This window comes from Eptatretus burgeri, chromosome 14 (assembly GCF_056783735.1).
Source record: "Eptatretus burgeri isolate ZD-2024b chromosome 14, Ebu_testis_v1, whole genome shotgun sequence".
NCBI lineage: Eukaryota > Metazoa > Chordata > Myxini > Myxiniformes > Myxinidae > Eptatretus > Eptatretus burgeri.
Window position 1 is genome coordinate 10,438,463 of NC_140974.1, and position 19,499 is coordinate 10,457,961.

At 45.9% G+C, this 19,499-nt stretch overlaps 1 protein-coding gene across 2 annotated transcripts in view; it reads left to right on the forward strand.

Annotated features, from left to right (window-relative positions):
• Window positions 1-19,499, forward strand: part of LOC147012642 (peroxidasin homolog) — a 128,134-nt gene that overhangs the window by 79,459 nt on the left and 29,176 nt on the right. For both annotated transcript variants that reach the window (XM_085853675.1, XM_085853676.1), the window contains 2 exons: window positions 15,449-15,557; window positions 18,772-18,901. In XM_085853675.1, coding sequence (XP_085709801.1) covers window positions 15,449-15,557; window positions 18,772-18,901 — 239 coding nt within the window. The remainder of the gene's footprint in view (window positions 1-15,448; window positions 15,558-18,771; window positions 18,902-19,499) is intronic.

The window sequence follows — 19,499 nt, forward strand, 5'->3', positions numbered from 1 at the left end:
TAAACCGGTCCGTCATTCCTACCGCACACCTCACCGCTGTCACACTGTCCTCATACATATCCTGCACGATCCTCACATACTTCTCCACCACTCCCGACTTCCTCATACAATGCCACAACTCTCTCTTGGCACCCTATCATAAGCTTCTCTAAATCCACAAACACACAATGTAACTCTTTCTGGCCTTCCCTATACTTCTCCATCAACATTCTCAAAGCAAACATCGCATCAGTGGTGCTCTTTCCTGGCATAAACCCATATTGCTGCTCACAGATCGTCACCTCTCCTCTCAACCGAACTTCCACTACTCTTTCCCACAACTTCATGGTGTGGCTTAACAACTTTATCCCTCTGTAATTTCCACAGCTCTGCACATCACCCTTATTCTTGAAAATCGGAATCAGTACACTTAATCTCCACTCCTCCGGCATCCTCTCACTTTCCAAGACTTTATTAAACAATCTGGTTAACAACCCCACTGCCATCTCTCCTAAGCACTTCCATGCCTCCACTGGTATACCATCTGGGCCAACCGCCTTTCCACTTTTCATCTTCTTCATAGCAGTCCTCACTTCATCCTCACTGATCCACCCCACTTCCAGATTCACTATCTCCACCTCTTCCAACCTTCTCTCTCTCTCATTTTCTTCATTCATCAGCTCCTCAAAGTACTCCATCCACCTTCTCAACACACTCTCCTCGCTCGTCAGCACATTCCCATTTGCGTCCTTTATCACCCGAACCTGCAGCACATCCTTCCCAGCTCGGTCCCTCTGTCTTGCCAATCGGTATAAATCCTTTTCCCCTTCTTTTGTATCCAGCTTCTCATACAGCTCGTCATATGCCTTTTTCCTTGGCCTTTGCCACCTCTCTTTTTGCTTTTCGACGCCACTCCTTGTACTCCTGCCGACTTTCTTCATCTCTCTGACTATCCCACTTCTTTTTAGCCAACCCCTTCTTCCTTATACTTTCCTGTACTTCCTCATTCCACCACCAAGTCTCCTTATCTTCCTTCCTCTGTCCAGATGTCACACCAAGTACCTTCCGAGCTATCTCCCTCACAACTTCTGCTGTCGTTGCCCAATCATCCCACCCATCTTTACCACCATCCAGCGCCTGTTTCACCCCTCCTCCCTAAATTTCACGCAACAGTCTTCCTCCTTCAGCTTCCACCATCTGGTCCTTGGTTCAGCCCCTCACTCTCTTCCTCAACCTCACCCTCGAAAGTCATCCTACAGACCACCAATCGATGCTGTCGAGCTACACTCTCCCCTGCCACAACCTTACAGTCACGAATCTCTTTCAGGTTGCATCTCCTACTTAAGATGTAATCCACCTGTGTGCACTTTCCTCCACTCTTGTATGTCACCCTGTGTTCCTCCTTCTTCTTGAAATACGTGTTTACCACTGCCATTTCCATTCTTTTTGCAAACTCTACCACCATTTGCCCTTCCACATTTCTCTTGTTGAGACCGTACCTCCCCATCACCTCCTCATCCTCTTTATTACCTTCCCCAACATGACCATTGAAATCTGCTCCAATCACCACTCTTTCATCCTTGGATACACTCTCCACCACTTCATCTAACTCACTCCAGAAATCTTCTTTATATTCCATCTCACACCCCATATGTGGGGCATATGCACTGATGACATTCATCATCACCCCCTCAATTTCCAACTTCACACTCATCACTCGGTCAGACACCCTCCTCACCTCCAATACCCTCTTGACATGATCTTCCTTCAGGATTATCCCGACACCATTTCTCCTCCCATCCACACCATGGTAGAACAGTTTAAAACCACCTCCAATGCTCCTCGCCTTACTCCCCATCCACTTGGTCTCTTGTACACACAGTATGTCCACCTTTCTTCTCTCCATCATATCAGCCAATTCTCGCCCTTTGCCAGTCATCGTCCCAACATTCAGAGTTCCAACTCTCACCTCCACACTTCTACCCTTCCCCCTCTCCCACTGCCTCCGGACTCGCCTTCCACGTCTCCTTCTCCCTCCTTCGCCCAGCAGTAGCACAATTTCCACTGGTACCCTGCTGACCACCGGTACCGGTGGCGGTCGTTGGTAACCCGGGCCTCGACCGATCCGGTATGGAAATTCGTTTTGTTGTCCGCATAATGATTTGGCATAGGTTTTTACGCCGGATGCCCTTCCTGACGCAACCCTGGTCGCCTCTTACGACACACAGGGATATGGTACACCTATTCTAACCGGGGCATACACCGGGCCCAGTACAACTGGTGCTCATTTCGCCGACCTCGGAAGGATGGCAGGCTGAGTCAACCCCCTGGTGTTTTCGACTTGGTTTATATATATTTTTATATATATATATATATATATATATATATATATATATATATATATATATATATATATATATATATATATATATATATATATACACATTATATAAATACATATATATATATACATACATATATTAATTCAGTGTCCCAACGGGGCTTGAACTCAGGACCTCTTGGGTCCCAAGCCACTGCCCTTACCACTGCGCCAACACCAGGCTATATATATATATATATGCACATATATATATATATATATATATATATATATATATATATATATATATATATATATATATATATATATATATATATATATATATATATATATATATATATATATATATATATATATATATATATATATATATATATATATATATATATATATATATATATATATATTGTTGCGAATTCGCGCCCGCCGGCGTGCGAGCGGCCACGTAACTCGAATCGCGGCACGTCGCCCACCGGACGGGCAATTCCGTCGTGTCCCTCTCGGACTAACGCCGGGAACTAGTCACGGGTGGGCCTTTCGGCTTCACCACGATCGTGCCAATCGGCCCCCCGCGTGGGATAGGGTTGTTCGCCAAATTCGACCTACCTAAGTACCCACACGGAGGGTAGACCGGGCGATCGCACCTCTCCGCAGGTCGACCCCGGACACGGGCCACTTAAGCGACCCGTTCCGTACTATCGGGATAACCGAGCGGTGTTATCGTCAACCTCGACTGTTCCGATTAATTATCGGGTGTATTTAGCCCACGACCAACCCTTTACGTGAAGTAAGATGGAGATTCAATTAAAGAAAAGACGAAGCGAAACGGGAAAAACAGTTCAACATGAGGCACATTTATTCCGCGGAACACGGATAGCACACATATACAATTACAACAATTATGCACCAAAAGCAATTGCAACAAAAGAAACACAACAATGCAGATCTACTACCGACTACGCGAGCACACGGCAACACTTACACAGTTTTACTTTACAGACGGCGCCGACAACACATATACTCAAAAGCAAAAGAAAAGGGCCACCCTCAACGACAAGGGGGCAGACGGGGTCTGTGGGCGTGAGACCGTGTGGAGCCTACCCGTCTTGTGATGAGCCGCAAATGTGGCGGCGGTGCCCCGACTCCGCGCTCCTCCGCGGGTTTCGTTGGCACTGCTTGGAATGGGGTGGGAACGGGGCCCCCTTTCCGCACTATCTCAGCACGGAGGGGAAAAGGGGGGAATTGTTGATGCTCTGGGGAAAGAGGATAGCTGGCTTGCTTGGGTCCCGCGACGAGCGACTCCACTGCAACCTCGACCGCGTTCCCGGCTTCCCCTCTCTGCAGCTCCCTGACAGACTCCGAACCCCGACAGACTGACTCTCCTCCAGACCCGTCTTGACTACTGCTGCCACACTTCGCCGCCGCCACACCTCTCCAACTCGCCCGAGCCCAAAACTCTGCCACTGCCACACTCTCCAACTCGCCCGAGCCCAAAACTCTGCCGCTGCCACACTTCTCCACTTCGCCCGAGCCCAAAAAACTGACTGAATTTGCCCCGCGCTCGGCGCTTTATAGTACGGCAGGAGAACCCATATGCAAATTTCTGGATCAGGATGAGCTCAGGGGCGGAGCCACGCTCGCTCATTGGACAGAGGAAAAGTGGGCGTGAACCTTCCCTGATCCTCGAATTTGCATATATCGATTCTACTCCGACGCGCCTGGAGGCGGGGCCAAATCGCCCCGCGCTTGCTGATAGGATGGATCAGAAGTGGGCGTGTATCATTCCTGATCCGACTTCTCCTCGGAAAGGCCGCACTTTGTACCCGCAGCTCGGCGCGCGTCCTGCACGAGGCCAGGACAGCCTGACGCTCAGCGTTCACAAGTGGTGCGGGAATGGCGGCAGAAGGAGGAGAGGTGAAGGTGGTGGAGGGTTTAAAGTGGTGGTCCCTGGCCACGGTGACGCTTGGAATGGCGGTGATGCGATGGTTGCGGGATGGTGTGCTGTGAAGGTAAAGGTCGTGGTTGTTGGCATTGTTGTTGTTGTGAAGCGGCGTTGCGGTTGGTGGTTGTTGTGTGATGGCGGTTTGGACGTGGTTGGTTCAAAATAAAGATAGAACAGAAAAACGGCTATCTTAAAGGGTCGCAGCCCGAATGAATCACATTTATTCCCTCTAAACAACGGGTTTGGGCTAACTACGCATGTACTTACAGAGATATCTCACCTACAGGACCTGAATGGTGGTTTGCGAATTTCCTCAACCACAACAATATATATATATATATATATATATATATATATATATATATATATATATATATATATATATATATATATATATATATATATATATATATATATATATATATATATATATATGTCTTCTTCTTCTTCTTTCGGCTGCTCCCGTTCGGGGTCGCCACAGCGGATCATCCGTATGATCCGCATCGTGATTTGGCACATGTTTTACGCCGGATGCCCTTCCTGACGCAACCCTGGTCGCCTCTTACGACACAGGGATATGCTACACCTATTTTAACCGGGGTATACACCGGCCCAGTATACTGGTACTCATTTCACCGACCTCGGAAGGATGACAGGCTGAGTCAACCCCCTGGTGTATTAATTCAGTAGCCCAACGGGGCTTGAACTCAGGACCTTTTGGATCCCAAGCCGCTGCCCTAACCACTGCGCCAACACCAGGCATCATATATATATATATATATATATATATATATATATATATATATATATATATATATATATATATATATATATATATATATATATATATATATATATATATATTTATATATTGTATATATATATATATAATGTATGTATGTATGTATGTGTTAGGGTGCTTCATAATAGGGGGTAAAAAAATATAAGTATGAATATTCATGCTCCCTGGGTGTGCCTTTGTTCCATTTGACAGTAGAAACATAAACACCAAATATGAAGCAGATTGGAGGATGTTTAGTGGTTCCTCAAGTTGGCACAATATTGTTGAAATTTGCCAAACTGTAACTGACAACTTGCCGTCAAATATGCACAACGCAGTACACTTCACAATTAATATGGTTGTTTTATATTTTCAAAAACCACAGCAGTCATATCGGATGAAAGAATAGTTTTTCCAAGGAGATCGAAATGAGCTTTTTGACATTGCAGTGCAAAATGCCCTCTCCATAATGGACATAATTGTGCCAACTTGAGGAACCCCTAAATATCATGGAATTTTGTTCATTTTTGACCTATAAGTTCTTATGGGGTGCTGGAACAAAGGCAAAATCAGGGAGCAGCAAAAATCAAACTCATTTTTTTGGAACACCCTAATATATATCTATAAAAATGTTTCTGTTTGTGTGTATATATATATATATATATATATATATATATATATATATATATATATATATATATATATATATATATATATATATATATATATATATATATATATATATTGTTGTGGTTACCAAATTCGCAAACCACCATTCAGGTCCCTTAGGTGAGGTATCTCGGTAAGTATATGTGTAGTTAGGTCCAAACCCGTTGTCTAGTGGGAATACATGTCATTTATGCGTGCTGCGACTCTTCAGGATAGCCGTTTTTCTTTTACTATCTTTATTTTGGACCAACCGCCATGATTACCACCACAACCACAACATCAACCACCAACCACAACGCCGCTTCACCACAACCGCCACGACCTTCACGTCACACCTCGCAACCGTAGCATCGCCACCGTTCTTGCCCCGCTGTGGGTACCGGTGTTGGACTCGTGCAGGGCGCACGTTGAACAGCGTGTACAAAATCACGGATTTTGTGCTTCAAAAACGGATCAAAAACGACACACGCCCACTTTTTGCCGTCCAATCGGTGAGCGAGGGGCGATTTGGCCCCGCCTCCAGGACGATCGATATATGCAAATTTGTGGATCAAAAGCCTTCACGCCCACTTTTTCTCGGGCCAATGGGGAGCGAGGTGAAAGGTCAAAGGGAGGGGGTCAAAGGCGAAGCTACGGGGGGATAAAAGGACCGTGTTCGTCAGTCAGAGCCGTGTGGAAGTCTGGAGCCCGAAGCCTGCAGTAGCTGGAGAAGCTGAAGAGAGTCGAACGAGGAGAGCCCAAAGAAGAGTCCAGGGTGGAGAGTCCAGAGGCGGAGAGGCGGCAGCGGCGAAGGCAGACGAGGGGGTGCTCGCGACGGTGCCGGGAGCTGCACGCCCGAGGAAGGCCGGCAGCGCGACCTGGCCGAGGTGGAGACGCACACCAGGGATAATAAAGATCCTCTATACCCCGAGCATCAGCAACCCCCTCCTGTTTCCCCCCGCGCTGAGATAGTGCGACCAAGGGGGCCCCTTTCCCACCCCCTGCCAGACACTGTCCGCGAGGCCCGCGGAGTGAGGCGCCATCGCCGCTCCGCGTCTCATCACCAGACGGGTAGGCGCGACCCGGTCTCGGCCTCAGGCCCGCCTCATTCTTGGGGGTATTCTTTTCCTTGGTTTTGGGTATGTGTTGTCGGCGCCGTCTGTGAAGTAGAATTGTATAAGTGTTGCCGTGTGCTCTGTGCTCGGTAGTCGGTATTAGCTCTGCATTGTCTTCGCTTTTATATTTGCTTTTTGTGTAAATGGAATTGTGTTTTCTTTTTTTCGTGTGCATTTGGTGGAATTGAATATGTGTGCTTCCCATGTGCCGCGAATAAATGTGCTTTATTATTGAACTGTTCTCCCGCTTCGCTTCGTCTTTTTCTCCCATTGAATCCTCATCTTGCTTCACGTAAAGGGTTGGTAGTGGGCTGAATACGCCCGATAATTAATCGAACCGTCGAGGTCGACGATAACACCGCTCGGTTATTCTGATAGTACGGAACGGGTCGCTTAAGTGGCCCGTGTCCGAAGTCGACCTGCGGCGAGGTGCGATCGCCCGGTCTACCCTCCGCGTGGGTACTTAGGTAGGTCGACCCGGCGAGCAACCCTATCCCACGCGGGGGCTGATTGGCTCGATCGCGGTGAGACCGAAAGGTCCACCCGTGACTGGTTCCCGGCGTTAGTCCGAGAGGGTCACGACTGGATTGTCCGTCCGGTGGGCGACGTGCTGCGATTCGAGTTACGTGGCCGTCAGCACGCCGGCGGGCGCGAATACCGCAACAATATATATATATATATATATATATATATATATATATATATATATATATATATATATATATATATATATATATATATATTTATGTATTGTTGAGGGCCGCGGTCCGGTGGCAAGAATGACCACTAAGTGGGGGAAGCCACACAACAGACGGGCCGCCGAGGCGAGACGTGGGCAGGCACTCCGTGATCACGTCCTTCCTTCTTCAACCAACAACCAAGGGACCAACTCAACTAACGAACTTCCTTCCTTCTTTGCAACCAGCCAGCAAACCCACCGAACTCTCTCACTCGACAACAAACTCTCCGACTCCCTCACTCCACCCTGTGGATGGTGTCATAATTTATAGATCCCCAAGGTCGGGAGGGGCCTTGGCGAAGCTGACCTCACCGTCCGCCCTGATTGAACAGGGCCTTCATGGGGTCCGCCCTTTCTGGGCAGGATTTCGGTCAGGCCGGGAAAGCCCGCCCACTCCATGCGTGTTTGAGGAAGGTGGACGGTGACACAACCAAGATTGAATTGGAACGTTTGGGGAAGCCGAAAAAGAACTGCGGACGTGAAGATTCTGCCTCGGAACAACGAGGCTCCGGAGACACAGGTGGACAGTGGATCGTGATGGAGGGGATATATTTATTAATCTAACTAAAAAAACATCGCAATGCACCCCCTTTTGCATCCCACGACACACAAGAAGGGGTTCTATCTGCACATATACTTAATGGCACAACTAACTTCGGGACAACTGTATGTTTGTATGCATACGGTTCCTAGAACCGTAACTATATATATATATATATATATATATATATATATATATATATATATATATATATATATATATATATATATATATATATATACTGACTGACTGATATTAATGTTTGGTACCTTCCGGGTGACGTAGAAAGCTTAAATTTTGCGTGCCGATGGACATTTAAGCTGATACACCAGAAAAAAAATTCACACAATCATCAGAAAGCACCCGTAACTGAAAATATAAAAAATGAAAAAAAGAAGAAAATAAATAAATGAAAAAGCCAAATGCAGGTGAGTGACCCGTGACAATGGGGAAGCAAGGTTCGTATGCTTATACAATATGTAGTTTGTGAAAGCATACCCCGCTAACATATATATGTATGTATGTATATATATATATATATATATATATATATATATATATATATATATATATATATATATATATATATATATATATATATATAGTGTTACGGCTATCCTGGTGTTGGCGCAGTGGTTAGGGCAGCGGCTTGGGATCCAAAAGGTCCTGAGTTCAAGCCCCGTTGAGCCACTGAATTAATACACCAGGGGTTGACTCAGTCTGTCATCCTTCCGAGGGCGGCGAAATGAGTACCAGTATACTGGGCCGGTGTATACCCCGGTTAAAATAGGTGTACCATATCCCTGTGTCGTAGGAGGTGACCAGGGTTGCGTCAGGAAGGGCATCCGGCGTAAAACATGTGCCAAATCACTATGCGCATCATACGAATGATCCGCTGTGGCGACCCCTAACGGGAGCAGCCGAAAGAAGAAGAAGAAGATATAGTGTTACGGCTCTGGAAATTCGCAATACACCATAAAGGGTCCTCAGGTGAGATATATCGATAAGTTCATGTGTAGTTAGCCCACACCCGTTGTTTAGAGGGAATATGTGTGATCCATTCGGGCTGCGACGCTTTAGTTAGCCGTTTTTCTTTATCTATCGTTATTTTGAGCCACCATTGCCACAAACCTCCACGCAAACAACCGCCACCAACTATGCCACAACGCCCACCACGCTCACACCACCCCCACAACAATCACCACCACCTTCGCCACTTCCCGCACTCCGAACGCTGTTCTCCACGGACCACACTACAACCCTTTCCGCGTGGACCCCATGGCGCGTGGAGAAGAAAACCAACAACGCCTGTGGGGTTTTTTTCCCCGTGCTTGGTGTGAAGGGGAGGGGTGGGGCAGCTCGCTCCCGATTGGTAGACGCGCGGTGTGATGCGGATGGGAGTGAAGAACGCCCCTTTTTGGGAGGCTCCCAGAAGGGAACCCGAAACGGGGCGGAGCGAAGGGCGGAGCCCCGCTCCATAAAGGACGGACACAGGCGGGCCGCGCCCTTTCTCGTCTCTTCTCCTCTTGGTGAATGCGTTCCTTCCTCTTGGATATCTCTTGGGTTCTCCCGTATGCTCTCTCTCATCGTGACGGTTGATCCGAAAACCAACTCGCGATCCCTTCCTCCTCGTTCTTTCCCGCGCTCGTGGCCCGGCAAGGCCTATTGGTGGGAGACGCGGACGGAGGGCACCGCAGGCGGCCTGAGGTGGACCTGCGAGAGCGGACACGGAGAGTGCCGGAGACGGTTCACCAGCCGCAACAAGGGAGGTTCTTCTTTTCTTTGGGCTTTTGTATGTGTGTTTGTGGCGCCAGTCCGACAAGTAAAACTGATTAAGTGCTTGTGCATTGCTCTTGTTGGTCGTATTACTTTTGCTTCTATTTGCCTGGACATATGTGCATGATTGTTGCTGACTGGAAATACGTGCTTCCGTGTGTCGCGCATTAAATGTGCTTGTCTAATTGTTCCCCCGTTTCGCTTCGTCCTTTCCTTTGTTGAATCTCCATCTTGCATTACGTAAGGGATTGGTAGTGGGTTTAAAACACCCGGTAACTAATCTGAACCGTCAAGGTCGACGATAACTCTGCTCGGTTATCCCTGTGGCACGGAACGAGCCGCTGAAGCGGTTTGTGTCCGGAGTCGACCTGTGGCGTGGTACAACCCCTCGGTAGGTTACCCGTGTGAGTACTTAGGTATATCGACTTTCGCCGATTCACCCTATTTCACGCGGGTAGAATGCGGACTGGGTTGTGGTGAGGTTAAACCCCACCCGTGACTAGCTCCTTGGCGATAGTTCCAAGAGGGTCACAACTGAATTGTCCGTTCCAGTGGGCGACGCGGTTGCCATTCGAGTCAAGCGGCCGATCGCACGCCGGATGGGCGCATTTCTTAACAATATATATTTCGGAATGTGACCCTTCAGACCCGATAAATGCATCATGGCATTTAAACGCCATGAGCGTATGCGTACAGCTAAACTTCCTGCTCAGACAGCTTCTGCCACGCATACTCGAGTCTATTTTAAAGACCAAGGAGCTAAGGTCACAAGTAAACAGGCCCGTCGCTAGGGGGGGGGCATTTGGGTGCACTGCCCCCCCCATGGCGCATCTGGTGCTCCCCCCCACTTGTACGCCACCCATTTATGCCCTGTTGTACTCTGTGAACAACTTAGTGTTTAAGGACGAGCGCCCACTATGAACTTGCTGTTTAAGAGTTCACCTGTGTGAACTAAAACCCTTATTCCAGATGTTCAGTGTGGTGAATAATAAGGCCTTCTTGGATAAACTGTTCTTTAATAATATCCTTCTTTGAATAAGAATCAAGAGATAAGTCAAGTGTGCGCTTCCCAGCGCATCTCCAAATGCAATTGGCAAGACAATACAGTCCAAGACCACAAGATAAAAGATAACAACGCAAGCACCAGCGCCGGCAGCCAAGACCTCGTGTCGAATGTCGATGTTGTGGGTGGTTATACTGTATATATCGTGGATCATTTAGTTTTAAGGAATAGCCAATCAGCGTATTCGATATGGAGACCCTATTGAGCAGGTTACCTGATTGGTTGTAAGTTAGGTATAAATGTAATATAGTCATAATATGATGAAGGAAAAGACATAAATTTACATTATTAAAGATGAAGTGCACGTGCACCACGTGACCTTCACAACCCGTCAACCCTCCATCTTACAAAATAAATTTTATAATAAAAATTAAAAATATGTGTGTTTGCAATTGTGCTTACATTTGAAATGATGCAGATAAAACCTGTTTTTGATGCATCGATCATTTAATAAATAAAACCGTCAACCGTCAAATGTCGCGAGTCGCGAGATTAGTGACGCGAGTCACGAGGGACGAATCACAGAGCACGAGCTCGCAGCAGGAGAAAAGGACGTGGATGATGGAAATACGAAAATGGCTCAGAAAAGGAAAAAATGCAAGCGACGAAAATGAAGAAGATGATGAAAGACATGTTGTGGGAGGAGTTGGAGGAGGAGGAGGAGGAGGAGGAGGAGGAAAAGACGATCATGTCGATGAAATACCGACAGAAGCTGGCCAACCTGGCCAAGTCAGCAACGTCAGCCCTGTGGCTGGAGCCCCAGCGCAGACAGCCGAGTTTCCACGCTCGACGGCGGCCTCGGGATCGGGTGTGACTGTCAAGCCGCTTCCCGATGATCTTGGAAGTGAGAGACCGAATCAAGTTGTTCTACAGCGGTACCCTGGCCATCTGTTGCAGAACAAGAGTCGCTCGTTTGTGTCCTCGTGGTACCAGACTAATGAATGGCTGGAATACAGTGTGCAGACAGATGCAGCATTCTGCTATCCATGTAGGAAGTTTAACACCGCACGTGGCCCAGTGGACTCTACTTTCACAGTGCGAGGCTACCGGAATTGGAAACATGCCGTTGAGAAAGGCAGGGGGTTTCACAAACACGCAACTTCAAAGGAACATTTAACTTGTGTTTTGAGGTGGAAGGAGAATGAGAGGCGCATCGATTGTGGTAAGGAGGTTTCCACACTCCTCAATGCTGACCAGCTAAATAGAAACCGGTACTATGTGTCTGCTTTTATAGATGTTGTGGGATTTCTCGCCGAAAATGAGATACCTTTTAGAGGGAGCCTTGATCATTTTGAGGATATGTCAGACGGCACAGTGGGCTCTTCCTCTCACTTTTAAACTACACACTCAAAAAAGACACCGAGCTAGCCGAAATAATAAAGCTTATCCCACGAAACGCAAGCTATACTAGTCCGGAAATGCAGAATGAACTGATCTGCACATTGAGTAATGTTGTGACGGATGCCATCGTGGAAGAAGTAGGCACATCGTGGTTTAACATCAAGGTGGATGGGACGAGGGACCCCACTGAATGTGAGAACATATCAATCATCTACTCACAATAGCTACAGCCGACGCTGGAGAAGCAAAAACATTGACAGACCTAATAATTGCAGAGCTGACAAAAACAGGACTTGACACGTCAAAAATATTAAGTCAGGTGTACGACGGGGCTTCGGTAATGGCTGGGAAGCACGGTGGGGTGTAAAAGTTGTTGCAAGAGATATTTGGAAAGAGAAATCCCCTATGTGCACTGCTTAAATCACCAACTCCATCTGGTAGTTATCCACGCATTGGCAGCAGAGAAAGCTGTCACTGATTTCCTCGAGGTTTGTTGTTGCCTGTACAAGTTCTTCAGAAAGCCCACTGTTGCTGCACAGTATAAAGGTGAGCGGTTAAAACGACTTCTTGATCAAAGGTGGACGGGACATTTAGCCACCGTGTCTGTGATCATAGGATCTTTTAAGGATATCACATCCTTACTGTCGGAGATTGATGCAGAGCGCGCCTTCGGTGCAGAGATGAGGATGGAGGCTATTGGGCTTTTGCGGGAAGTCTCTTGGCCTGCCTTCATGTTCATTGCTATCTTTGTACAAAAACTGCTGATGTTGTTAAATGGCCCTAACAGACTCTTGCAGGCAGAGGACATGGACTTGCTAACGGGGTTGGAACTGGTGGCGAGTGCTACAGAGTGCGTGAAGAAACTCTGCTCTGAGGATGAGTTCACTGATCTGTGGAACAAGGCCGATGATGCTCGCACTTCTACACCTGCACCACCAAAACGGAGACGCACAATGCATAAGAACTTGGAACAGTTTGTAGTTTTGGAGACTACAGGACAAAACAACGACAATGACAAGATGGAACTGCAGAGGGTTTGTACAGCACAATTGACACTGTGCTTGGCGAGATCGCTCAGCGCTTCAGTGAGCGCAACTCACAACTCGCCCGTTCACTTGATGCCTTGAATCCTTAAAATGGCACGTTTTTAGATCCCCACTTGCTCCAGCACATCATGACATTAACAAAGTCAACCATCGGTGAAACAGAGTGTGTGGTTGCAAAGCAGTTTATTCGCTCACAGACAGAAAAGCAGCCAAACGAGAGATGGACAACACAAAAACTCCTCTCAACATACCACAAAACGCTGGAAGCCATGCCAAGTGTAGTGACTGCTATGAGACTTGGACTAACATTTGGTGCGTCCACTGCCATGTGTGAAAACTCATTCTCAACATTGAGGAATGTCTTCACTGACCATCGACGGTCCATGCGCCATGCACAACTGGTACAGCTGGCCTTCGAGAGAGACTTCACATGTAAATGCCTGAACGAATGGAAGGAGAAGGTCCTCAGAAGATTCCACACAGAGACACGTCACCTGCAGCTCTTCTGACAGCGAGTACAGCGGTATAAAAACTATACGAGGAGTTCAGATTGTGTGTGTGACTGCTGGTGACGCGTGTGTGGTTGTGGTTGCAGTATGGTTGTGGTCAGCACCCGCCGTGGTCGGCTGCTTTGTACTTCTGATGTTTAAGTTAAATGTTGTATTTGGTGCTTTGCATATCCCATATCTAGTGCTTTGTGCATAACCTTACCTCTGTGTAATTGACTGCTTTAAATGCGGACCTTGTGGTATCTTCAGGCTGGTCGTATTTGCTGTTGATAGTTTAACGTGATGATCGCAGGTCATAGCCTACTGTATCTTATTTCAAAGTGCACTGATTCAGATGCCAACCTCCCCCGTTTAGTCATTGTATCTCTGGTATATTAATTTTTCTAATGCCAATTCTTGACAACACCTTGTATAAGTGCACCTGAATTGGTGCCAATTGTCTAATCATTGAATATCTGCATTGTGAATGTGCCAGTTTGTTGCGGCTCTCCTGCATTCGAATAATTTTAGGCCAAAAACATCGGAACATATTAAATCTAGCTGAGATTAATTTGGTTAATATGCAACGGCAACCTCAGTATAGATGTGTCAATGCTACATGAATACAATAGTATACCGGGTTATCAAAAATATGAAATATAATAATTGTGCCCCCCCATCCAGTTCATATGCCCCCCTTAATACTGAGCCCTGGCTACGGGCCTGCAAGTAAAGCTAAGATCATGGAGTCATCTGGAGACCACATCCGTCACTTGTGATCTTCGATCCTCATTCTGTAAAATACACTCGAGTATGCGTATCCGGGCAGGAAGTGAAGCGGTATGCCGGCGCTCATTGCATTTAAACATCATGATGCATTTGTCGGGTCGGAAGGCCAATATTTTGGTTTATTATTATGCCCAACTGCAAACTCATCTCCTCATTGGTGAGCCAGTGAAGTAGAGGGAATGTTCTCGTGTGGCAGACAGACAATACTGCTCACGGTTTGTGCAGTTTCAGCTGTTATGGGGCAAAATGTGCTCTACTGCTTTACCAAGCTAGGAGGTATTAACAATAGAATGTGATTGCATATATATGTATGTATAATGTATATGTATACATGTCTAGACAGAGGTAAAGTCTTACAAAAAAATTGTTTTTGTTCGGCTCATTTGGCTGTGCCTGGATGGGTTTGAGGGTAGAGCAATAGCAGCTGAAACCTGAATCCTACACAGGTTCCACCTGATGACTCCATCTTATATATTATTTCCGAGTTTGTGGTTTCGTGTCGCGCTATCTTCGACTTTGTTCTGCGCTCGAGTAACGTGATATTCGGCTTACATTCTCTCAAAGACCATATGAGGTGCATGGTACAGAAAAAAGTAAATAAAATGGTTCTGAAACAGTGAAATCGTATTCCACTTACTGCATTAAAGTAAAATTACTACTGATACTCTGCATCAGTTCCTTTCTCAAACACACCCACCCCAACATGTCGCGCAGAGCGCGGGTTATGCTAGTCTTTTTAATTTTGAAGTTCCTTCTGATGACTCCAATGCAGTATTTGGTCTTTCATTGGATTTTGTGGAAGGTGGGAGAAAGTTTAAGGACTTAAGGTTGATTTTCATTTTAGTCTTGTGCTTCTCAGATTGCAAAAGCCGTGGACAGTTCAACGTCATTTCTGCCCATGTCCGTGGCAAAAGGTCATCTGCTTTCAGCTACCCTGAGGAGAAACCCAAAAGTTTGGACCACCTCAGGTGAGAAACTTTGGTTTAACCATTATTGAAAATTATTTTAAACGGGTAATATTGTTACGAATCTGGAAGCCATTTGCACACAAACAGACAGCAGTCCCCGTAGCTCAGTTATTTCAACAAGTATGTGTTGATAGTTAGGGCCCCACCCCCTATGTCTAACGGGAATTACATGTGTGTGCTGCGAAGTTTCTTTATAGTTTGTTTTTTACAACAAACCCCCTTCACCTCTCCGCACCATCGACTCCATTGCCCACGTGTTTTTGGCTGAAGGCATGGGCGGAGCCTCCATTCGCTTCAGATCGAGGCTCCGCTCCGAGGAAGGGCATGGAGCATTTCCTCCAGCCAATGGGCGAAGGACGAGCAAAGCCGAGGCGCTCCGGCCAATGGGAGGCCAGCGTGCCGAAACCTACTACGGAGCTTCTTCGGGGGGGGGGGCTCCGACACACCCCGTCCAATCAGGAGGCGAGTGGGAGGGGAAGAGATCGCTCAGACCTGGAAAGAAGAGTAGGGTGGTTGTCAGGAGCAGGGTATGGGAGTCATAGTGGCGATTGGCTCGGTCTTGGTTGTGGTGGCTTTTCGTCTGCAGTCGTGGTGGCTTTTCGTCTGCGGTCCTTCGCGGTGGCTCATCGTGGTGGTGGAGGCCGAGCGGCCGGGGTCGCGGCCCCGTGAATTTTGGAACATGGTACGGTGTGACCACACGAGGCGGAGAGGTACCCGACAAGGCCCTGATCTCCAGCTCGCCTTTCCCTCCTGAGCTGAGGGACGGAATAAAGACACCACGGGGTCCATTTCTTTTGCATGTGTGTGTGTGTCCGTAGGCCCCGTCCTGTAAGTAGAAACTGTTTAAGTGCCTGTGTTCCTTGTAAATTGCATTTCATTTTATTCGTGATTAAGTCTGCTCTGTACTCCCTCCCGATTATTGTAATAAACCCCTGTTAAATATTCCAGTTCATTGCCCGTATTTTCTTCCATTGACCCAGCACGGTGCATATTGAGAATTAGTGAGGCCGTTCGTGCCGTAAATTATTCATTTGGTTCGACGCGGCTTTGGTAACTTCCGCTCAGTTACGCCGGATCCGAGTCGGTGATAGCGACTCGGTTCGGACAAAGTCGGCCGAGGGTGTGGCTTCCCCGGTAGTTAGACGGCGTGGGTACTTAGCAAATTGGAATTAGACAAGTGGACCCGACCTCACGCCGTCAAAATATTTGTGACCACAGTCCTCTAAGTGACCCGTCGACTCCGGAGTTATCCGGGGTGACAACCTTTCAATTCCGGTGTTCGGTGGGAGACGGTCTGACTGCTCCATCTAGCGGTCGTCCTCGCCACTGAACCCCGGCATCACAACAATATATCCAGGTGTATATTTTGCAAACTGTGGTGTCTGTCTCCCGTTTATGATGGCCGCTTCCTGTGCTGCGTTTGAAAATCTGCTGATTGGTTATTTTGAATTTTAATTTCACTTTTCTTGATGTAATTTAGTCAGTCGCTTTATTGTCCCTTACATTAATCTTTAAAATCAACATTAACATTTGGATTAAAGTTGATTTAATCCAGATCTTCATTACGTACCATTGTGGGGCACCCGTGGGAAGCTGTTAGAGTTAGGACAAAAGATATTGTGTTGCTAAACCAGAAGAGGATTGTGGTGTCGTGTGGTGTCATTCCGACCTTGTTTGGTTGTTTTTTTGAGATTTTATCCCTCTGTTTTTACGTTTTTTTTTAAAAGGTTTTTTCTTTCTTTCTTGTTTTTGCAATTTTTTAAGTAATAAAAATGCTTAATATTTAATATATACTGTATATTGTTATTTTGGTATGGATTAAATATATCTGTTATTAAATTTAGCTTATGGTACATTCTACCCCCCCCCCCCCCATCCTGGCTTTGGATTCAGTCCACTCTGAATTACCACATTTGCAAATTGGTGCGATTGTCGTTTTAAAAAAATAATAAAATGTTTCATGATTTGTATATTTTGTTATTTTCTTATGGATTAAATCAATCTGTGTCATTAAATTGTTTTAATACTAGTTTTAGTTGATTTGGGCGATAGTTTGGATATGTATCGTTTTTGGAATGGAACTGTCCATCTTCCCACCTCCCACAATCCTGGCCTGGTTTGGTTGAGTCCACAATTATGTTAGACTTATTTTCCTTTCCTAATAAAACGATTACTGTTTTATTTATTTTTTAAATTTTGTGTTGCGTGCATTAGCCCAGAAACAAAGTAACTTCCTCATGTTGGAATCACTATCACGGCTTCAGCATTTATTGAGTTCGGTCGGGCTACAGTTTTACATTGTTTTTAGAGGGGAAGAATAAGTACAAATTGGCATTTTAGCGATCTTCCAACGTGGTACTTTCGCAATGTATTCTGGCATCTTTTTCAGTCTTGGTAGTTTAAAAAATGCTCGAGAATAAAAGTTATGGCTTTTAAATGCTTATGACCACTCTTTAGGAGTTTATAAGTGTATCATTGTGTACACATTTGAATGGGCAACCTTTTTTTTTTCTTGCATATCATTCCTCTATATGGTGTACTACTCTACTCCACGATAAAGCTGTGAGAGAGTCAGAATGGACTTTATATTACACGCCTTAATTTCACTTAAAATGCATTTTTGTCTCAAAACGCCAATTTTTCTTCCCGGTTTTTTTTGCAGCAGAATCTTAAACTATCTTAGCCACCATGAAAAATGAAATCAGATATCAAATTAGAGTTAAGATAAAGCTGTGAGAGTGTAAGAAAGTGCGAGCCCGACAAAAGAGGCTCTACGGAGTGAACAAAATGGCAGCAATTTGATTTTTAAGTCCCTCCCTGAATGGGGGATGCGCTCCCTGAACTGAGATGTCCCTTCCCGAATCGACAGACCGACCAACCGACTGACCGAGATTATACATATATATCGATATGTTTTGCACTGTTTTTAGACAAATCCAACCTCCGCCGCCCGATGTTGCACCACCATTTCACAGTGGAATGTATGAGTATCTTGGAGGTTTGGCTCAAAGTGAAACCAAGAATGCAACACCATTAACCTTTTTAAAGTCCATGAAGTAATTTAAATTGATAGATTAACTCAAAGTTTTTCTGTCACTGGGGATGGGTACTTTTGATAGTTAGGAAATGATCAAAGGTTTAGAGTGAACTTGTGGTTAGGTAAGGAAAAAACTCACAACCTAACTTTTATTTCATTTTCTACCACCACCCGCAGAATATCTCTTGGTCCTACTGGTGCAAGCAACAGCAGCAAAGCTAGCTCTGAGACCCATTGCGTGAGTGAAGACCGGTTTCTTCGGTTTACAGAAACCATGCAGTCTTCCCTCAAAGGGCTACAAGCACAGGTCGGTGACCCTGACATCCTATAGATAAAGCAACAATGGGCACAAAGGAGTTTTCTTGAACTGTAATGTTCACTCTTAAAATAAGATCTGATTTAAGTATGTCAGAAAATGTTTCAAGTAATTATTGATGAATGGGCCTCACCATCAGCCAAGATCTTCCGTGGGGAAACTACCTACACCTGGACCCCGACATTCGCGGTTCCACCATTCGCAGGTTTTCCGTATTCGCGGTTAATAATTTGCGACACGCTCTTACATTCGCAGCAAATTGCCCTGCGTATTCACGGTTTTCGCGACGATTTATTTATTTATTTTTCACTAGCATAACAGAGTTCTAAACTCGAGGGGGAGCACTCGGGAGAGTGCAAAACCTCCGCCGCCAATACTGCTGGGTCACTCAAGTGAACCTTATATCTTATTCATTAAATATGATGTCAACAGTGCTGACAGTTATAGTTCTTTTCTCCAACATTTTTTTTGGGAGGTTGGGGGTTGGAAATCACTTAAAACATGTAGAAATGCATAAAAAAAAACATTTTTTTCTCTAACAATTTTTTTTTGGGGGGGGGAGACAAAGTCCAAGATCTAATGGCATGAT